The sequence below is a fragment of the Phodopus roborovskii genome, unplaced genomic scaffold (genome assembly GCF_943737965.1).
Source record: "Phodopus roborovskii unplaced genomic scaffold, PHOROB, whole genome shotgun sequence".
Lineage (NCBI taxonomy): Eukaryota > Metazoa > Chordata > Mammalia > Rodentia > Cricetidae > Phodopus > Phodopus roborovskii.
The window spans coordinates 9,657,230-9,679,993 of record NW_026126546.1 but is presented as its reverse complement, the minus strand read 5'-3'; the positions used below and the strand labels follow the sequence as shown (position 1 = coordinate 9,679,993).

The window sequence follows — 22,764 nt, the reverse complement described above, 5'->3', positions numbered from 1 at the left end:
CACATGGCATCTCACAACTATCTGTAGTAGGCCAAACACCAAATGCACATATAGATTTAAAAAAAAAAATAATAAGTTATAGATTAATGACTTTTTTTTTTTTTTTTAACAGTTTCTACACATCCAAAAGCCAGCTCTTTTGTAACAGTTTTACTCCACGGATAAAACTGGCAGGAAAGAAGGTATGTTTTCCCGGTTTAAACAACTTTCAGGGGCTACTCACAACTGTGTGTTTATTCTGATCTTGAAGTACTGTCATCTCCCTTCTTCCCTGTCTACGGTCATAAATAGGGTTTAAACATTTTTGTGTTGAAACTTTATGGATAAGCTGGGGCTGTAGCTTTACTAAGCATGCATGTTACTAAGCATGCACAAGGCCCCAGATTCAGTCCCCAGCAGGAAGGAGGTGGGGTCCATGCCCCACCTGGATAAGGTTGTGAGAGTAAGATAAGAGGTGGAAACTAAAAGACTCCGCAGGGTTTGGCACTGTGGTAGGCAGGTGTCAAGCGTTCACACCTATTTTTCATAAGTTACCTGATAACTGGAACATGGGCTTTGCTCTGGGGAGTAGTACATAACATACTGTGTCGTGTTAAGTTTGGGTCTGTCAGAGGAGTGATAAAATATTTATTTGATTTTTCAGCCTGCTTCTGAAAAAAACAAAAATGGCCGTGATACATGTGAGTATTTTTGAGATGCTTTTTTTATCACTCTTAGAAATAGCTAATTCATGACAACAAAATAATGGGAAGTGTTATAAGAAGGTTCATATAAAGGTCAATACACCCACATCCCTGTGTCATCCTTGGAAGGGTCTTTAGCCACCTTGTAGTTGTACCATTTTGGCTGCAGTGAATGGGTCAGGTGGAAAACAGAGTACGGAGGATGCTCGGGTGGTATTTCATGCAGGACTGTGTAGGACTGAAGTGCTGAACACTGCCTTTCTTTAACTGCTATACTTTTTTGTTTGTTTGGTTTGGTTTTTTGAAAACAGGTCTTCTATGTGTAACAGTCCTGGTTGTCCTGGAACTCACTTTGTAGACCAGGATGGCCTTGAACTCACAGAGATTCACTTGCCTCTACTTCCTGAGTACTGGGATTAAAGACATGTGCCACCATGCCAAGCTACTGCTGTAGTATTTTCATGTCACTTTGACATTTATGTCTTTCAGTCTTAACCTAATGGTGGCTTATTATTCCATCTTTTCCTTGGTAGATGATCACCTGTGCCTTGCAGAGTTTGATGACCCTCTATAGGTCATCTCTATAGGTATCTTTGGACACCTATAGATATTTTCTATAGGTGTCTGTTAGAAATGTGTTTTAATTGTATTATTTGTGTTTTACAGCTCTTGTGACTCCAAAGGAATCTGAGAACACCCTTCCCATCCAAGTAGATTATGACGCCTACGATGCTCAAGTGTTCAGGCTGCCTGGTCCATCCCGGGCTCAGCGCCTCGCCACATGCAGGTTTTCTGTCAGATTCCCTTGGGGGTGCATATGCAATTATTTAGAGGCCAGACATGTGGCAGAGGTCAGTAGTCAAACGTGGAGGGATTCCAAATTCAAAGCCAGCCTCAATTATATAGTGAGGCTGAATTTCAGGAAAAATAGATTGGTTAAGGAAACCCAAGAGGTGCTTGCTTTTGGCAGCGCATATACTAAATTCAAACAATACAGAGAAGATTACCATAGCCTCTGTCTTTGCAAGGATAGCACACAAATTCATGAAGTCTTCCATGTTTTTTTTTTTTTTTTTAAATTCCAACATTTGTTTATATTAAAACAGACTATTATAAAACAAAAAGAAAACCTGAGGGACCCTTAGGAAAGCAACCTTAAAAATGTTTAAATTGGGGCTGGAGGGATTGCTCAGTGGTTAAGAGCACTTGTTATTCTTTCAAAGGAGCTCAGTTCCTAGCATCCTACACAACCATCTAGAACTCCAGGTTCTGGGAACTCCAAAGCTTTCTTCTAACCTCCATGGACACCAGGCAAACATGTGCACCTACACATATGCAGGGAAAATATTTACATACATTAAGAAAATCATTTAAAAATTTAAAGGAGTTCTAAATTAAAATTAGCCTCAGTGAAAGCTATGTTGTAGAGATCATTGGGAATTCCATTTGCAAGCTCTTGAGTCTGTTTTGTTTGTCGTGACGTTTTGTCTCAAGAGGCAGGGCAATTCTCAGACATATTTCAGCCAGGAATTGAAGTTCACAAAGCACAAGCTCTTCCTCAGCCAGCACTAACATTGATCTTTTAGATTTATTTTTCCAAGAACAGAGATTTTCTTTCTCTAACTCCCACTCATTAAATTCGCTCTGTACCCTTTTGGCCAAGTAACATTTTCTAATTGTGATAGATTTAACAACCTGTTCATTTTTGGATCTTGTGTAGTTTTCTTAAGATGCCCTTGGAGCAGGCCGGGTGGTAGTGGCACACACTTTTAATCCCAGCACTTGGGAGGCAGAGGCGGGTGGATCTACAGAGGCCAGCCCAGTCTACAGAGTGAGTTCCAGGACAGCCAAGGCTACACAGAGAAACCCTGTCTCAAAAAGCCAAAACAAGTTTTGTACAACAATTGAGTGCTTATTGTTCTTTCAGAGTACCCAGGTTCAGTGTCCAACACCCATGCCAGGAGACTCACAACCACCCCTGCAAAGGCGCTTGGCCCTCACATACACCCAACCACACCAACAAACAAACACATGTTTTTTTTTTTTTTTTAAATGAGCTCCAAGTTATATATATTTTAAAATTTTAAAACTTACTTTTTCTTTCTTTCTTTTTTTTTTCTTGTTTTTTTTTTTTTTTTTTTTTTTTTTTTCTGGGTTTTCGAGACAGGTTTTCTCTGTATCTTTAGAGCCTGTCCTGGAACTCACTTTGTAAACCAGGCTGGTCTTGAACTCATAGATATCCACTGGTCTTTGCCTCCCAAGTGCTGAGATTAAAGGCATTGGACACCACCGCCCGGCTTTGAAAATGTTTTTTTTATATTTGTGTGTGTGTGAATGGTTTGCCTGCATGCAGGCCTGTATACCAGGTATGTGCCTGGCACTCAGGAACCCAGGAGGCCTCAGAGCTCTTAGGACTGGGGTTACAGACAGTTATGAGCCAGCATATGGGTGCTGAGAATTGAACCCAGATCCTCTGGAAAAACCACTGAGCTAGTTTTCCACCCCCTGTGTTTTATTTTCTTAGTAGTCTTGGATTATTTGCTTAGTATTAGAATTGAACTTAAGGCTTCAAGCATGCTAAGCGAATGCATTAGATCCCTTTTGTTTTGAGATGGAGTCTCAGTGAATTAGTTGCCCAGGCTGATTTTGAATTTACTGTAGCTCAGTCAGATTAGCCTTGAACTTGCAATTTTCAAGTCTCAGCCTTTGGAGTAGGTGGGATTATAAGCCTGTACTAACAAGCTTGGCTTATTTTGTTTTTCTGAGACAAGATCTCCCTTCATAGCACAGACTGCCCTAGACGGACATCTGGTGCTACTTAGGGGACTCAGTCATTGCTATTCAGAGGCTTTCCTTAGGACTTCTTATTTGTTCCTGCTTCTTTTTTTTAGATTTATTTTAATTTTTTACTTATGCATGTTATGTTAATACATGTGTTTGTTTGCCACAGTATGAGCAGGTACCCAGAGTGGCCAGAACACTGGATTGGATTTCCAGGATCTGGAGTTGTAACAGGTGGTTGTAAGCATCCTGATGGGTGCTGAGAAGCAAACTCAGGTCCTCTAGAACAGAAGCAAGTGCTCTTAACTCCTGAACCACTTCTGGCTTTTCTTCTGAGTTGTTTGTTTGTTTGGTGGTTTTTTGAGATTGAATTTTGCTGTATTCAGGGTACATTTCTTAAAAATCAGTTTAGTTTAAGTTTTATGTATGGGTGTATTGCTTTCATCTGTGTCTGCACTTGCAGAGGCCAGGAGTGGCGGTCAGATCTCCTGGAACTTTACAGACTGTTGGAAGCCAACTGATATGGATGGTGCGAATGGAACTTTGGTCCTCTGCAAGAGAAGCAAGTTTTCTTAACCATTGGTTCACCTCTTTAGCCCAACTTGAGTATACATTTTTAACAAATCAATTTTTTTGTAGGGCTTGGAGAGGAGAGATGGTTCATTCCAGAGGACCTGAGTTTAATTCCCAGCCCTGACATTGCCCTATCACTATTTCCTATAACTCCAGTTCTAGGAGTGTCTAATCTGGGCATCTATAATCACATGCACGTACCCTTCAACTGACACTGATACATACACATAGTTAAAATAATAAAATACTTTTTTCAAGAAGATTTTTTCTTGTTTTGATACAGGGTCTCATTCTATAGCTCATGGATTCACTGTATGGCCTAGGATGACCTTGAACTCATGGTGATCCTCCTGTCCCAGCTTCTTAATCATCAGGATTACATATAAGCCACCATGCATTTTTCCCCCTCTTGAGATGAAATCTGACTTTGTTCAAGCTAGCATTATTTCCCATATTAAGAGTTTTGAAATTGGTTTTCTGAGTATATATAGCTGACAGTCATCGTTGATTTAGTTTGGTTGGTTTTTAGAGACAGGGTTTCTCTGTGTAGCTTCGGAGCTTGTCCTGGAACTCGCTCTGTAGGCCAGGCTGAACTTGAACTCACAAAGATCTGCCTGCCTCTGCCTCCTGAGTGCTGTGATTAAAGGTGTGCGCTACCACTGCCTGGCTATCGTTGCTATTTTAACTCAGAGTTTAAGTGTCTTTGTCGTCTCTTGCATGTTAGGTCTGTGAGAGAGCAGGAGAATCACAATCGCAAAAGTGCCAGCTCCTGTGACGTCTCATCCAGCCCTTCCCTAACAAGCCGCGCACTGCCCACTGAGGAAGTGAGGAGCCAGGCTTCTGATGACAGCTCCCTGGGCAAGAGCACCAACATCCTGATGATCCCTAACCCCCACCTGCACCAATATGAAGTCAGCAGCTCGTTGGGCTACACCAGCGCCCGAGGTCAGAGTGCTGAAGCACAGGCAGAGCTGGGGAGGTCTGGGGACAGTTTCTCCTCAGTCTGTGGTGTGGGAGCAAGAGGGAGTGATTGCAATGGGGTGTGAGTCTCGTATTTTAGTTATTCCCATGCCAGCAAATGGGTACAAGTCATATTAGGTGTTGCATGTGTCTCTTAGGTCTAGGGTCTAAAGGGTTTGTTATTTTCTCATCTCAATTTGTGCTATACTTAAAATAATTGTGTCCTCTGTAATTGGCTTTGCATATTTATGCCTTTTTCTTTGCAGTAATGGAGATTAAGCTCAAGGCAAGTGCCATACCTTACCGCTGAGTTATATCCCAGCTCTTCTTGCATTGTTTTTTATTTTGAGACAGGGTTGCACTAAGTTGCCCAGGCAACTTTCCTTATAGCCTAGATGGTCCTTGCGCCTGCCATCCTCCTGCCTCAGTCTTCAGAGTTAGTTGCAGTTATAGACCTTGTCACCAGGCCCAGTTCATATTTAAATCCATGGAATTTTTTATCCATACATTAAATGAAAAAAAAATATATATATATATTAGTATATTTGTACTGGGGTCTGCAGAGTTGGCTCATCGGTTAAGAGCAATCGTTGCTCTTGCAAAGAACCCAGATTTGATACCCAGCACCCATATGATTGTTCCTAACCTCAACTATATCCCAGTTCCAGGGGATGCAATGCCCTGTTCTTACCTCTGAAGGCACTCAGCATGTATGTGGTACCTAGACATACATGCAGGCAAAACACTATACAAATACAAAAAGTTCATACAAAATATAGTCATACTTTTTATCTTCATCATTATTTCTTAAATAATATACTATAATACATATTTACTCTGTATTGTTTTTAGTATTATGGAATTATTTGAAGTATGTGTGTAGGTTATATGCAAACACTGTCCTTCTATATAAAGGGGGCAGATTGAAAGATTCTTGGAATCAGTCTCTCATAAATATCCAGACATGGCATATATTCCCTCTCCCTCTCTGATTTTATTATGCTTAATTTTTATTTCATTTGTTAGCCTTTTAAATGAATTTGTTTAGCTGGGAGGAGGAGTAGTACATACCTTTAGTCCCATCACTGGGGTGGTGGATTCTGTGAGTTCAAGGCCCCCATGGTCTACTTAGTGAGTTCCAGGCCAAGGCCAACTAAAACTACACAGTAAGAACCTGTTTGTTTGTTTGTTTGTTTTAAAGGTGGCTTAATTCAAGGTGATGGGGACATCAGAGTGCAACAAAGATGAAACAGCAGGCTCTGGCCAGACTGGGTTTACTTTAAATTCACAATTCAGCCTTTGATCCCAGAACTCAGGAGGCAGAGGCAGGCGGATCTCTGAGTTCAAGGCCAGCCTGGTTAAGAGTGAGTTCCAGGTCAGCCAGGGCTACACAGAGAAAACCTGTCTGGAAAAACAAAAATAAACAAAAATTCACAGTTGAGGTAGGAATAGTTGAATGAAATGAAAACTAGAGAACAATGAGCCATTGTATAAAGTCCATTAACTGTACAACAGATTGCAGAATAACACTTTATTCTAGTTACCTGTTTGTGGCAAAAGGTGTTATGGCAGGAATTCATATGTTGAAATTGAAATGGAAGAGAGTCACCATCATCTCTGGTACAAGGAACAGCTTAATTTTGTTAGATTTCTTTCTTTTTTTTCTCCTTTCTTTTGTTTTTTTGGAAACAGTGTTTTCCTGTATAGACCTGGCTGTCCTGGAACTCACTTTGTAGACCAAGCTGGGCTTGAACTCAAGAGATCCACCTCTCCTCCCTGGTTCTGGGATTAAAGGCATGTGCCACCATCACTTTATTTTGCCAGATTTCTTACTTGCACCCGAGGCTGGTGCCCTTTCCTGGGGCCTTGGCTGTTTGCTTCTGAGTTTCTTCTGCTCCTTTTGTTTCAGCTTGAAAGCCTCGTTTTCCTTGTCCGTCTCCTTAGCATGCCCCTTGTGCTGTTTCAGGGGTTTCCTTTTACCTCTTCTGAGACCTGACCTGTGTCTCTGGTCACTTACTGTATTTAGTTTTTATTTATCTGTGTGGGTATGTGTTTCCAGAGAGAGATGAGTGGTGTTGCATGCAGGCTAGAGTTACAGGCACTGCGAACTTCCTGATGTGAGGTGCTAGGAAATGAACCAGGGTCCTCTGCAAGAGCAGTTAATGTTGTTAATGGCTGAGCCATCTCTCCAGCTCCTCTTCTTTCTTAGTCTGTCAAATACCAGGGAACACAGACGGGGCTGCTCCTCCTGTATCCTGTTCATATAGCTGCAACTCAACTCAAGTTTATGGGTTCCCCTGACTTAAAAACAAGGCACAGCCTGTCAGGCATAGTGGCATATGCCTTAAATCCCCGTAGAGTCATGTGGATGTGTGTGCATTCAAGGTCAGCATGGTCTACAGAGTGAATTCAATGCTATCTAGGGCTACAAAATTGAGACCCTGTTTGTTTGTGTGTGTGTGTGTGTGTGTCTTTCATATATATACATATATACATATGTATATATATGAAAGAAAGACAATAAAATAAACTTCAAAAACCCTTTAATTTTTGCTGGGCAGTGCAAAAAACAAAAAACACCTTTTACTTTTGAAACAAGTTTGAATTCATGGCAAATATCAAAAAGTATACAGGAAGGTTTTGCATCTTTTGTTCTTCCCAATGGTAACACTGTATATGACTAGTGTAAAACAAAATCAGGAGCTTAACATTGCTATAATCTAAGAGTGTATTCAGTTACACCTGTACTCATATGTTTTGTGTGTTTTTTAATCACATAAAAATTCATCTTGCCTGGACAGTTCTATAGCCACAGTTCACAGTCCCAGCTACTGGGGAGGCTGAGGCAAGAGGGTCACAAGTTCAAGCCTGTCTGGTTGTTCAAGGCCAACCTGAGCAATGAAGAAGCACTCTCTTAAAATTAAAAGTAAAACCTGAAAGGTTGGGGTGTTTGGGAATGCAGTTCAGTGGCAGAGTGTTTGCCCAGCATACAGAAATCTGAGTTAATCTCCAGTACACCAGGGCAAGACAAAGAGCCTCCCTCGTGCCACCTGTTAGAGCCATCTCCTCCACTAACCATTGTGCTCCAAAATTTCATTACTTAAGAATATGTAGACGGGGCTGAGGGGCTGGAGTAATGGTTCAGCTGTTAAGAACACTGGCTGCTCTTCCAGAGGTCCTGAGTTCAATTCCCAGAACCACAATATGGCTCACAACCATCTGCCATGAGATCTGGTACCCTCTTCTGTTATGCAGGCATATACATGCAGGCAGAACACTATATACATAATAAATAAATCTTAAAAGAAGAAGGAGTATATAGATGGGAAGCTTACCCATCTTCGTTTGTGTTTACAGCCTTAGGAATGTTGTATGCACAGTTGCCCCTGCTGCTCTGGAAGGAGCCCTAATAGGAAAGGAAGTTTTCTAGGACCCAATATGTTAACAAGGGAAACTTTCAGCTTGTGGGACCTGGCACCAGGACACATTTGTCAGCTAGGAACTATGATGCTATGCTTAGGGCCTATGAATAGTTTTGATGTTTAGGTTTTTGTTTGTTTGTTTGCTTTTTAATAAACTGGCTGAAAGCTTGAAATTTCAAAAGAGAAAGAAGCAGGTATTTATTTACATAATTAGAGAGTATAACCTATGACACCTATATTAACTTAAAATTTACATTTTCTCTGCAAAGAATGGTGCTTTATAATGTTCTTTCTTGTTTGTTTTTTTTTTTTAAGTTGTGTTTATCATGTATACAGTATTCTATCTGCATGTATGCCTGCAGGCCAGATCTTCTTACAGATGACTGTGAGCCACCATGTGGTTGCTGGGAATTGAACTCAGGACCTGTGGAAGAGCAGTCAGTGCTCTTAACCTCAGAGCCATCTCCCCAGCCCCTTTCTTGCTTTTTTGACACAAGGTCTCATATGGTTCAGGCTGGCCTCACATTCACTTGTGCCCTTCCACCATATGTGTTTGGAAATAGACTCAGACTTAGTGGCAAGTACCTCACCTGCTGAGCCATTTTGCTGGCCCCTTTTTGAGACAGTCTCATTTTACTATTCCTCCGGTTAGCCTTGAACTTACAACAGTCCTCTTGCCTTGACCATTTTAGTGCTGGGATTATAGATGTGCACCATCCTAGCCTGCTGAATTTCTTTCATTTCCATAGTAATTAACTAGGCCATATTTCTTATTTGATAAGTCAAAGCACTGATTCTTTAATTTACAGTGTAATCTGTATTGTTCAGAGAATGATCTGTGACAACTATACTTTCAGTTTTGAATGAATGAGTGTATCAAATAAGCAGCAAAAGTAAAAGAATAAACAAGTAGCAGATATGAGCACCAGGTGGACAGCAAAAGGAAAAGACAATGGAGATGATGCTTGTAGGTAGCTGTTGTCTAGTTCTTGAATGGGCTAAATAAACATGTTCTTTTGGCTAGAACTTGTGTCATTGGTTTTAGTGCAATGGAGAGGGATTCTAGCTTTGTGTCCTCAAAATCTAATGGGTTTAGTGACCTAGCCTGTTCACCAAACGTAGCTTTCTTCTGTTTACTTACCTACCTGTTTGTCTGTCTGTCTATTTAGGCAGGTCTTACTATGCAGCCTTGGCCAGCTTGTAACTCACTATGTAGATCAGGCTGGCCTTGAACTCAGATCTGCCTGTCTCTGTCTCCCAAGTACTGTGACTAAAGGAGTTTGCTGTCACAGCTGCCTCAAACATTTATTATTATTATTATTTTTGCTCACATAGAGAATATATTTACCCCATTCCCAAAGGAGATGATAACTCAACACCTATTGTTACTCATTGCATCCAGCTCAGTGTTCACAGTCATGTATCACCATCACCTACCCCACCCTACCCCCCCAAAAATATGGGAATCCATTAGGTTTATATGTGTCTTTACTGGGTCAGGTCTCCAAAATATTTGAAGAAATAAGCAAATTATTTCTTTGTAGTTTCACCATTTTACTAATTTCCTGATATTTATGATGTCCTAGATTTTTGTTAGTCTTGACTCATACTTAATTCTGATTTCATTGTGGGTTTGTGCTTTTTCTTTCTGTTCAACTCCATGATTGCCTGCAGACGCCCTGGAGAACATGATAGAACCACCACAGCGGGACTCTAGTGCACCAGGAAGGTTCCATGTGGGCAGTGCAGAGTCCATGCTTCATGTTCGACCTGGTGGATACACGCCTCAGAGAGCACTGATTAACCCTTTTGCACCCTCAAGAATGCCCATGAAGCTCACATCCAACAGAAGGCGCTGGATGCACACTTTTCCTGTGGGTAAGTTGGCTGCTCAGGAAAGAGCCTTGGACTGTGAGTTCCTAGCTCTGGTCCTTAGCACTAATAGACCATGTGCCAAGTGCCTCAATGTCCGTGAACCTCTCCGCCCCACCGGTGAGGCGGACATGCCTCCTGGGCTTTTCGCAGGGTTCTCAGGAGGATCTTTGAAGACACACTTGAGACACGTTTTGTAACTGGCCGGCTTAGGGGCTTTAATTTGTTTGTTGGGAAGGGACTGTGCTTTACATCAGCTTTCCTGTCCCTCATTTTCACCCATTGCTCTCTATGCTGCATTTATGCTACTTTGTCATTTCTCAGGGGTCTCTGAGGGGTGAGGAACAAAAGCAATAATTTTTACTTCACTGTTTTTTTCTAGCCCATCTTTTTACTCTGTTCTAGCCTCAAGAAGATGGCAGTAAGGATTTATAATGCTACAGTTAAAATAAAACTTCAGCTAACGGTTCTTGCTGGGCCAGGAAGGAACAGATGTAATAAGCTCCATTTTGTGTGTGTGTGTGTGTGTGTGTGTGTGAGTGTGTGTGTGAGTGTGTGTGTGAGTGTGTGTGAGTGTGTGTGTGAGAGTGTGTGTGAGTGTGAGTGTGTGTGTGTGAGTGAGTGTGTGTGTATATGTGTGTGTGACTGTGTGTGTGTGAGTGTGTGTGACTGTGTGTGTGTGAGTGTGTGTGTGAGTGTGTGTGAGTGTGTGTGAGTGAGTGTGAGTGTGTGTGAGTGTGTGAGAGTGTGTGTGTGAGTGTGTGTGTGAGTGTGTGTGAGTGAGTGTGAGTGTGTGTGTGTTTTGTTTGTTGGTTTTATTTTGCTTTTTTTAGTAGGAACAATCTTACTGAATGATGAGAAATGTCTAGTTATTTTCTTTTCATTTGATTTTACCGTTAAAGTTAAATAAAAAATGTGAAATTTATTTGGCTGTAATAGGAGGCCATTCTAAACCTCTTCTGTCCCTTATCTCTTATCTCTGCTAGATCTCTGGTTGTTTCTGTCTGGTTTTGCTCTTTTTTTCTTACTCCTACCAATTTTATTTTGAGGTATCTCAGTTTTTCACTTTTGTACTTGCTTTTTATTTATTTTTGAGACAAGGTCTCAGATAGCCCAGACTAGCAATGAACTTGCCATATAAGTAGGATGACCTTGAATTTATGACACTACAAACACCACCTGTTCACATGATGCTGGGGATCAAACCCAAAGCTTTCTACTTTGTGCAAACTAGACACGAACTGTCTCAGTTGAGTTACATCTCCAACCCCAGGCTGAAATGTCTCTCTCTCTCTCTCTCTCTGTGTGTGTGTGTGTATGCTCACACCCTCTCTTGCACACTCATTGCGCATGCATGTGTGTGTATGTGGAGGCCAGACTGTCTTCTGCTTCTAGTTTTGGAGACAGGTGCCCCTATTGAACCTGGAACTCACTGATGGGCTAGAGTAGCTTCCCAGCAAGCCCCAAGAATTCTGCAGCTCAATCTCCCAAGCACTGTAGTTATAGGTACATACTGTTATGCCTAGCTCATGAATGTTGGGGATTTGAACTCAGGTCCTCATGCTTGCTTGATTTACTGATTGAGTCATCTCCCTAGCCCCTAGGTTAAAAACTCTTAAGGGAATTTTCTGCTATGACCTTCAGCTCTTTATGCTTTTCCAGTCCTACCTTTATGCCCATGTTACTACAAAACAAAACAATCAGTCGCTGTTTGCTTTGTTTATCCTCTTAAGCAACTGGCCCTCTATAACTAAGGCCATTCTTCACCAGGCAGCCTAGCCTCCTGGGTCCTCACTCCCATCTTCAGAGGCTCTTTCTGTTCTTACCCAATCTTGAGATCTCCACACTCTTTTATTTCTCTCACCTTTGGGGTTCATAGATGTTTCTTCTACCCAGCTAAAAAGTTTTTAACCCTTGGTAACCTTACTTAGCCCTCTAACTTGTATGTTTCTGGGAAATGACTTTTCCTAGACATGACTAATTCCAACCATTCCTACATCGTCATTTTTGAGTTAAGCACCCTAGATTATTAGAATCGCACTATTATTTTCTGATTTTTTTCCTAGACAGGGTTTCTCTGTGTAGTTGTTCTTTTATTCTTTGGGGGCCCACCACCTAGCTCCCAAATAAATACACAGAGACCTATTTTTACTTATGAATACCCAGCCTTAGCTTGGCTTGTTTCTGGCCTGCTTTTCTAACTTCAATTATCCCATTTCTCTTTAATTATGTTTTCCCTCTACGCTTTTTACCTTTCTTTATTCTCTATATCTTTCTTTCCTTCTTACTCCATGTCTAGCTGTGTGTTTAGCCCCTGGCATCTTCTCCTTTTCTCTCTCCTTGCTTTTCTCTCGAGCCTAGATTTCTCCTCCTATTTATTCTCTCTGCCTGGCCAGCCCCACCTATTTCTCTTTCCTGCCTGGCTGTTGGCCATTCAGCTCTTTATTAGACCCATCAGGTGTTTTAGGCAGACAAAGTAACACAGCTTTACAGAGTTAAACAAATATAACCTAAAAGAATGCAACATGTCTTTCAGCATTAAGCATAAGCAAATGTAACACATCTTAAACTAATATTCCACAACATCTCTGGGTAGCCCTGACTGGTGCTCACTCTGTGCCCTTTAACTCAGAGATCTGCCCACCTCTGCCTCCCCAGTGTTGGGACTAACGGTGTGCACCACCATGCCCATCTTGTTATTTCCTTTTGTATCTGTGTGTAGCCTTAGTTGTTCTGGAACTAGCTCTGTAGACCAGGATGGCCTTGAACTCACGGAGATCCACCTGCCTCTGCCTCCTGGCTTGTTATTTAATTTTTACTTTCCTTCTCTTTTTATCCTCTTATACTTGTCTATTTCCAGATGGCATCTCCCTAGTATTCATGAAACCGAGAGTCCCAGCATATAGCCCCAGACATAGCGTGGGCAGAAGAGTCCTCTGTGGGGGCCTGCACGTCTCTTGTATAATGTTCTTGCTGTGTTCTTTGTCACATATCTCCATTGTCCCAACAGCTGGGGAGAAGAAAGAGTATGTTTTTGTGTGCAGCATGAGCAGTCAGGTCGGAATAACAGGTTCTTTGTTTGGATAGGACCATCTGGAGAGGCCATCCAAATCCATCACCAAACCCGGCAGAACATGGCAGAGCTGCAGGGCAGCAGGCAGAGGGACCCCACCCACTCCTCTGCAGAGCTGTTGGAGCTGGCATATCATGAAGCTGCCGGAAGGTGAGGATTTGCACAATGCTCTGGAAGGTAGCCCAGAGCAGTGCTGAAGAGACTGCTGATGAAATGACACATTTGTGACTTATAACTCATTCGGTCAGGCCCCTCCTTTGTCAGCCAGCGTCATTACCATCCCTGGACAAAGAGTAAACACAAGCACCCTGATATTTTTCCTGTAATATTACCAAGGCCCTGCTTTAGGTTTGTTTTAAGCTTACATTTTGTACCTTGGCCAAGGATGAAAATGAGATATCTCTTTTATCTTAGAGTTTGCCTCTGGAATGCTGGGACTGTTGTCTTAGCTTCCCTGTGGATTGGGATATCAGTTTTTGAATAAAAGCTCTGTGAAGTATCTAAAGAGTCAGTAAGGGGCGAAAATCATTTAAGCCTCAATGAGCATGACACTGGTTTAAACCTGGACTCACTGGTCCTTAATTGCTTTTGGAAGCACTTTATAAAAAGCAGTCTTGTATGGTGATATTTTGTTTATGATCTAACAAAGCTTGCATGAAGATCAGAGTGCAAAGCTAGCCATACTAGTTAGCCATAGAGGCCAGGCAGCAGTGGCACACACCTTTAACCCAGCACTCTGGAGAAAGAGTTAGTTTAAGGCCACCCTGAGCTATGAAATTGATCAGTCTAAAAGAAAAACAGAGCTCACATAAAAGTGATCCCAGCACTTGGAGCAACATGCCTTTAATCCCAGCACTAAGGAGATGAAGGCAGAAATGATATGACTGGGTGGAGAGGAGTATAAGGCGGGAGGCTCATTGCAATCTGAAGATGCAGTCTGAGGCAGGCAGTCTGGGGTTTCATAGAGATGGATGCAGTCTGAGGAGCAGTGCAGTCTAGGCAGTCAGTCTGAGGCAGTCTGAGAATTCAGTCTGAGGATTCATGGGACAGATCGTTCCTTTGGTCTGTGGTTGAGGTAAGAGTTAGTGGCTGGCTGCTTTGCTTGTCTGATCTTTCAGGCTTCCCCCCCCCCCCAATATCTGACTCTGGGTTTTAATTATTAAGACCAAAGAGAATTCATATCCTTGGCCCCTTCTTTGGACCCAGGACATCCTCTTTGCTGGAGGGTGTTCATGTGAAGAGCTGGACAGTCTGTGGCCCTCTTTACTAGGTTAACTCTGGTATAGCCATTCAAGCATTTTATACCCTTCCTTTGTTATTAAGGGGGAGGTGTAGGGCAGAAAGGAGAAGTGGTATAGCATGGTGGTAGGTGAGCAGCCAGGGTGTCTGGGGCTGCCACACAAAACCACCATGTGATGGCTTGAGGTATGGATCTGAGAGTTGCCAGCCTATGCGACTGAATATTCAGACCTGTTTTTCATGGGTCCTCCCCTCTCCACTTGCCCTCTCTCCTACACACTAGTGTAGTGTACAGGGTGAGCAGGAAAAAACCATGATAATCAACATTAATTAAGCCAGGTGGCCTGGCTTTTTTCTCTGCAGGCACAGCACTTCCCGCCAGCCTGGTGATAGCATGTCCTTGAACTTCAGTGGAATGGAAGAGCTTTCTGTCAGCTTGCTTAGCAACAGTGGTACAGGTAACTCATCCAAGAAGTAAGAGTTGGGATGTTCAGAGCAGGCTCACATCTAGAAGTGACACAAAGGCCAGAAAAGCAGACCATGTCTATTTTTGGGATCATTTCAGACACAATTTGGGGTGACCTATTTAGAAGCAATACTGTATAATGCATGGAATTATAAATGGGCTGCTCATTACATTTTTAGCTAAGAACATGTTGGCCAAGACATATTTATCATCGTTTCATAATGGAGTCCTGTCTGAGAGCTGTGAGGCGTTGAGAGTAGCACCAGAGACCAAGTAGGAGTAGTCTGTTTCCTAGGTGTTGGGACTGCTAGGCCTGGGGAACAAATGCAGTCAGATAGGAACAGTCAGTCCATAGGGGAACGTTGTGATTTCTGTCATAACATTACAAAAGAGAAAGATGCCTGTGGGTAGTGGAATATACCTTTAATCCCAACACTCCAGAGGCAGAGGCCAGCCTGGTCTACATAGTGAGTTTTTAGGCCAGCCACAGCTGTATAATAAGATACTGTTTTAAAGACAGGATGGAGGAGGGTGATGTAGTTATGTTGAGAAGTATCTCAGGCTTAAAGGGATAGAAACTGGTTGGATGGAAAGTCAGGAGGTATAGATCTCACCTGCAGATGATGGGAAGAGTATAAGCTTGGTCTTTACTCTTTCTGAAAACATATTTATTATCTAATATCAGTAAACATGTATTACTAGATGTAGATTACATGATAAATTGAATGCCTAGAGGTACAAGAGATACCAGTCTCTCACAGCAGTGCAGCCCTCCTCATTTGAGCTTTCTACTCAGACTGCCTTTTAAGATGTTAGGGGAACATGCCTTTAGATAGGGGTGGCAATATTTTGTTTGTGTTTTAACAAATAAAGCTTGTCTGAATATCAGCAGGCAGAGTGAGGCACTAGTTCACCATAGAGGACACACCTTTAATCCCAACACTGGGGAGGCAGAAGCAGGCAGATCGTTGTGAGCTCAAGGCCACCCCGAACTACACAGATTGAATCATTCTAAAAGAGAAACAGAGCCAGGTATTGGTGTCTCACACATTTAATCCTAATACTTGGGAGTCACACGCCTTTAATCTCAGTACTAGAGGAGTGGAGATAGGAGCGATAGAGCTGGCTGCAGAGAGGACTCTAAGGTGGGAGGAGACCACATTGCAGGCAGTCAGAACATTCAGTCTGAGGATTCCTAGGCAGGGTGGCCCACTTGGTCTGAGGATTTGGTAGAGGTAAGAACTCGTGTCTGGCTGCTCTGCTTCTCTGACCTTTCAGCATTTACCCCTATATCTGACTCAGGGTTAGTCAAAAGTTTGGGGCTGTGGAGGTATTTTATGTCATATATTTAGGGTACTTAAATATTACAGGGCTGCAAGATTTCCTAAAGTTCCTGCAGAATGTTACAAAGACAACATTTCTATCACTTTGCTAAAATAGGAAGCTTGGTTTTCAGAACCAAATTTTGAATTTTCCTGGCTTTGGGGGATAGAGGACTGCTCTGGTTTCCCTGGACTGTTCCTGAGCTAGCTTGACTAATGACCAGAAGCAGGGAGACTTAACTGAACCCAGATAGTAGCATCCAGCACCAGGCTCTACCCAGAAGAGCCCAGTGACCTGGAGAGTCCCAAAGATACCACATGACTCCCTATATGTAGGTTTTGTAATTTTAGTTTGCAGTTGAGAAGGGAGTGAGCTTTCCAGTGTGACAGCCCATATGAATCTCAGAACAGTGCCTGGCAGTCATGAGTGGTCAACAGATAGGGGGTGGTATTTGTAATATATGGATTTTTCTTAAATCCCACTATGGTCTTCCTATTTCTCTGTGTCGTCTTGTCCTCCCTATGTAGAATATGCTCCTCTCCTGTCTGCAAGCCTATCCTGCTTGAAAACATCCACTTCCTGTGATGTTTCAGCTCCAAGTGTGCCTCCTTGTGTGAAGCTTTCCCTTGAGGGTTCCTTTCCATCTCGTGCTTTCCTAAGAGATGTTAGACATGCTTCCCCACAGCTCCGGATCCCATCCCATTTGTACAGTGTTGTGCATCGTTACCACACTGATTCCATACCTACTCCACTACACTTAAAGTGTCAGTTACCTGTCTCTCCACAGTGTTTGTCGTGTTTATTGACAAATGAAGTTTTATTTCTAAGACTACGCTGCTACACTGTCATGTGGGAAGCTTTAGAATGGCTTACAAAATTATTGTTTAATTTGTACTCGTGTGTGTGTGTGTGTGTGTGTGTGTGTGTGTGTGTGTGTGTGTATGTGTGTCTGTGTGTTTTATAGTGTTTAGCTTCTTAGAAACTATGGAGTCCTTGGGTTGTTTTTCTCATCAGGGTGAGGTGTTATGTGAGGTTACTCTTTTCTTGCCCATCCCTTTATGACCTGTAACATAAGCTTTGAGAAGTCCAGAGGTCATCAGAACGTGGTCTATAACTACATGGGAATTGAGCTTCATTTTTGAACCTAGGCTACCTGATACATCATATTAATAAACACAGAATGAAATCCGATTAAATCTTCATAATTTTTATTCCCATGTTCGAGAACCAATTAGTGCCCCGTCACCGGTAGGGTATATCTAGAATCTTATCTTTGTTGTTTTAGTCTAGTCTAAAGTGTTGTTGCCTTTTACTTGGGTATAGTAGTCTGTTAACTGGTCTTAGCTTTCTCTTTTGCTGTTTTTTGCTGCTTATCTTCATTTTATTTATTTATTTAATTAATTTAATTTATTATTTTACATGTCGATCCCAGTTCCCTCTCCCTCCCTCTTACCCTCTCTGCCCCCTCACATGCACCCTGACCGCCCTCCCCTCCCATCCCCCCACCCCAATTCCACTTGTAGAGCAATGCTATCCAGGTGGGGTCATGTAGATCTGACAGGTCATTTGAAGTAGGGACTAGGACTTCTCTCCTGTCTCTAGGTTAAGGCAGTATCCCCCCCCATGGGGGATGTGTCCGCAAGGTCCTTTTGTACACCAGGGATACATCCTGGCTCCACTGTCTGAGGTCCCTTAGACTGCTCAGTCCTTCTAGCTGAGACCCATATTCAGGGGGGCCTGAGTCAATCCCATGGATAAGTTAGTTGTTGATCTCACTATCCGGGAAGGGCATTTATGGTAGCCTTTCCACGGTTGCTCAAATTGTTAGTTGGCAGCAGTCTTATAGGTCTCTAGACCTTTCTTTGTGTTCAGTTTTCTCTTCAAAATAATGGCTCCCTCTTTTATGTTCTCTCTCTCTCTCTCTTCTGGCTTATCTTCATTTTTAATGTGTGTGTGTGTGTGTCTGTGTGAGTATATGAACATATATTGGGGGGAAATGCACACAGTTGTGCACATGCACAGGCAGGGAAGGTCATAAGGTGTCCTCTTCTATTACTCTTCATCTATATCTTTGTGGCAGGATCTGTCCTTGAACCTGGGAGTCATACTTTCTCAACTAGGTTAGAAGCCTGGGGTCCTTCTTCACCCCTCTTGGATCTGGGGTTACAGGCGTTTGCAGGGAGGCATGCCTGGCTTGATGTGGGTGCTGGAATCTGAACTCCAGCACTCATGATTAGAGAACAGTGTTCTTAAGCACTGAGGCATCTCTTTCAGCCCTTTATATTGTTTACATAATAATATAAACAGATTGATTCAGAACAAATATTCTAAAGTAGAAGTCAGATCATGAAACTTATACAAAGTCCTCCAAGGCACTCCAGTCACTGGCGGAGACCCTGGTCTGCTTACCTCGTGTTTCTCTCTGTTTTTCTCCTGCTAGCTCAGGCTCCGTTAGTGTCTCCGTCCTTTCTCTTGCTCCCACCTTCTGCTGTGTTCTTGCCCAGTGAGCCTTAGGGCTAAAATCTGTACGTCTTGTTTGAACTTGATAACCCGTGTAATCAATATAATGTCCTCTTTCATTCCCAAAGGTGCCTTGGATTGGATGACCAATTATGTGGTCTCCCTCCTACCCTGCCCATTGCGCCCTCACTTCTTTCATGGCCAGTTGCCGTTACTTTGGTTTCCTGGCCATCTCAGGGCTTTGCACTTTCTAGCCAGGTACTCCGACAACGCTAAGCTGTGCCCAGCTCTCGTTCAGGTCTTTGGATATTTCACACCATACACCCCAATCACACTCACTCCCTAGTCCTCCCATGTCTGTCCCCATGTGAGGTGCCCCCAAATGCCATCTTCTTAGCCCTTTACTTTGTTCTGAAGTGGGTTTCTTTCTTTGTGGGGTATACATTATTCTCTCTGCCTCGCTCCTTTTCTCCCTCCCTCCCTCCCTCCTTCCCTCCCTCTCTCCTTCCCTCCCTCCTTCCCTCCCTCTCTCCCTCTCCCTCCTTCCCCCCTCCTTTCCTCTCCCTCTCTTCCTCCCTTTCTCCCTCCCTCTCCCCCTTCCCTCCCTCCCTCCCCCTCCCTCTCCCTCCTTCCCCCCTCCTTTCCTCTCCCTCCCTCCCTCTCTTCCTCCCTCCCTCCCCTCCCCCTTCCCCTCCTTCTCCCTCCTTCTCCCTCCTTCCCCCTCCTTCCCTCCCCCTCCCCTCCCCCTTCCCTCCCTCCCTCTCACACCAAGTGCTCTCACCTGTTGTGCCATTCTCCCTCCGGCCTTGTTTGCTCTCTCTTTTTTTTTTTTTTGAGCCAGAGTTTCTCTGTAGCTTTGGAGCCTGTCCCGGCTCTCACTCTGTAGACCATGCTGACCTTGAACTCACAGAGATCTGCCTGCTTCTTTCTCCTCCGTGCTGGGATTAAAGGTGTGTGCCCAGTCTGGTTTGCGTTCATAATCCGCGAAACTGTTATCTCTTTGAGAAGTGTTTATTGAATTTTGGACACACATTGTCAAGAAACAAAACTTATGAAGACACCAGCTTTCATAACCTCAGTGGCCTCTGACTTGTTATTCTTTTGGGATCCTATTTGAAGCAGTTCCTATATGTGATAACAAGGATAAGAGAAAGCCCTCTCACCAGGAGTTGGACTGTGAATCATTTTAATGCAGTGTGGTTTTCACATCTCTACTAAGTTAGGATATGTTAGATAAAGCACTGTGTTGTGATTAAAACAACCTGCATCAGGGATCTGGGTGTAGCTCAACAGTAGATTACTTTCATAGAATGCACAAAGCCTTGGCTTTGATCCTTAGCACTGCAAAACAAAAACAAAACATCTGAAATCTAAAACAAACAAACAACCTTTAAAATAAAACAACCTGGGTCTGTGTCAGCAGACTGAGTCAGCAGATGCCAAGGAGAATATAAATGAGAAGAAATCAGGTGTCTGCTACAACATGAAGATATGCCACAAGCTAGGGCCAGGTGCATCTCTCTACCTCCTGCAGTTCCTGACCTTCTGGGGGCACCCTACAGCCTCCACTGCTACAGCAGTTGTCAAAGGTCATGCCAGTCAAGAGCACCATTAGCATGGAGAGAAAGAAGATGCCATGTAGCCAGTGCCATGGGCCCACAGCATGCTCTCTCTCTCTCTCTCTCTCTCTCTCTCTCTCTCTCTCTCTCTCTCTCTCTCTCTCTCTCTCTGCATTGCCTTAATCATGGGATATTTTGTAACATTTCTTCCTGCATGGCAAAATTCTTTCGAGGTAGTCATACCTCAGGAGTTGCAAAGTATTACCAGAGAGCCAGAAGATGCTGCATCAGAGTTTGTGTCTGAGTCTTGCAGAACTTCTTACTAACAGGCTGAGTTAAAAATTGGCATTTGGAAACAAAGTAAGAATATATTGAGCTTCTAAAAAAATTATATGGTATTTTATCAATTTGATGTAATCTGACATTTGTTTCCTCTAAAGTATAACATGAAATGAAAGAAACAAAACTCACCAACCTGGCCCAGTGTCCTCACAACATGAGAGTCAAAAGTAGGTTGGAATAAGAATAACTTAGAATGCTTGTTTTGAAGTGAGGCATCATTCTGCATGCTTCTAATCCCAGCAATCCGGCAAAGGCAGGCAAATCTCTGAGTTCAAGGCAAGTCTAGTCTATAAATCAAGTTCCAGGACATTGTTTTGGTACAAGACAGAGTTGAAATATATAGCTAATAGACATTTCACTTATTAAAGACAACAGAAAAGTCAAGAAACCCATTTCTGTGACCCTACCTCTACTTCCGTTGGCTTGAAGCTTGTCACCTGCAGGTACCCAAGTGTGACCCAGGCTTCCTGCATTTGGGCCTCATTCATACATGAGTCATGCTCCTCGGGAATAATGCCTCTGTGGGTTTCCCTTTGGCTCTGCAGGGTTTCATTGTAAGCAGGAGAAAAAAGAAGAAAAACCGGGTTTGGGGGCTAGAGTTGGCTCCACAGTTAGGAACACTTGTTTTTACAGAGGACTAGGGTGCCCATTTGGTTGGTGGCTCATGATCAACTGTAACTCAAATTCCAGGGGATCTGATGCCCTTTTCTGATTTCTGTGGGCACAAATGTGGTTCACAGTACAGACATACATGTAGGCAAACATTTATAAAGTTGAATAAGTAAACAAGCAAACAAACTGGAGTTGGTGGTACAGGTCTATAGTTTTGGCACTGGGATAGAGGAGGAGGGATTTTAAGTTCAAGGTCATCCTCTGCTACATAGCAGGTTTAAGACTGGCCTGGTTTACATGAGACCACCATGTCTTGAAATATCAAACAAAAACTGGCGTAGAGTCATTTCACCATACACCTGTGGAATTTATTTTTATGTCCTTACTTGCCGTCTGTACATGGTGTTTAAAGTGTCCGTTCAAGTATTTTGTTCACTTATTTTTTGGGGTTGTTAATTTTCTAACTCTTGAGTTTTGAGAGAACTCTCCATATTCTATCTTATGTGATTTTCAAGTGTTTTCTCCCAGATCATTTCTTCCCCTCCTTCAAGATTTCACAAGGAATTTATAGGTATTTGTTATTGTTAAGAGATTCAAGTGGCACAGAAATAAATGGAGTAAAAGATATAAGTTCTGGGGCTGGAGAGATGCCTCAGCAGTCAGGAGCACATGATCTCTTGCAGAGGACCGGGGCTCCATTTCCTGGACCCATGTGGCAGCTCACAGGTGTTTGTGAGGGTCTGATGTCCTCTTCTGGCGTGTGCATCAGGTGCACATAAAATATACACATATATAAGTAGGCACTCATACACATAAAAGAAATAAAGCTAAAAAGACAGCAAATTCTGTTTTTCACCTACCTCCTCCCTCAGCTTTGAATTTGGAGACAGTTAATGTTGGTTGTTTTTGAGGCTTTTTCAGTCCTTTTTTATAGTATGATTTTCTGAAAATAGGTATGTTTTCTAAGTGATATTTAATAGTTATATGTTATTTCATATTCAGGTTTTATTTGGAATCTTTTTCAGACTATATCTGGGTAGCTAGCTTCTCTGGGCTTGTGGATTGTTGGCTGGGTATATTTTGCTTTATGTCTGATATCTACTTATGAGTGAGTTTGTACTATATTTGTCTTTCTGGTTTGGGGTTACCTTACTCAGGATGTTTTTTTTTTTTTTTTTTTCCCTAGTTCTGGTCTTTTTACCTGCAAATTTTAGGATGTGCTTATTTTTTACCACTGAGTAGTACTCCATCCTGAAATTTATCACATTTTATTGATCCATTCTTCAGTTGAGGGGCATCTAGGTTGTTTCCAAAATGTAGCTATTACAAATAATATTGCTATGAACATAGTTGGGCAAATGTCCTTGTTGTGTGAATGTGCCTCCTCTGGGTATATGCC

At 42.6% G+C, this 22,764-nt stretch overlaps 1 protein-coding gene and 1 non-coding gene across 12 annotated transcripts in view; both read left to right on the top strand.

Annotated features, from left to right (window-relative positions):
- The window catches only part of Depdc5 (DEP domain containing 5, GATOR1 subcomplex subunit), a 113,988-nt gene that overhangs the window by 35,425 nt on the left and 55,799 nt on the right, over nucleotides 1–22,764 (top strand). For all 11 annotated transcript variants that reach the window (XM_051200450.1, XM_051200452.1, XM_051200459.1 and 8 more), the window contains 7 exons: nucleotides 113–182; nucleotides 644–680; nucleotides 1,350–1,470; nucleotides 4,762–4,982; nucleotides 10,094–10,297; nucleotides 13,379–13,514; nucleotides 14,967–15,061. In XM_051200450.1, coding sequence (XP_051056407.1) covers nucleotides 113–182; nucleotides 644–680; nucleotides 1,350–1,470; nucleotides 4,762–4,982; nucleotides 10,094–10,297; nucleotides 13,379–13,514; nucleotides 14,967–15,061 — 884 coding nt within the window. The remainder of the gene's footprint in view (nucleotides 1–112; nucleotides 183–643; nucleotides 681–1,349; nucleotides 1,471–4,761; nucleotides 4,983–10,093; nucleotides 10,298–13,378; nucleotides 13,515–14,966; nucleotides 15,062–22,764) is intronic.
- Nucleotides 1,637–1,747, top strand: LOC127233828 (U6 spliceosomal RNA). The gene has a single exon (XR_007835521.1). It is a non-coding gene; the product is annotated as a U6 spliceosomal RNA (small nuclear RNA).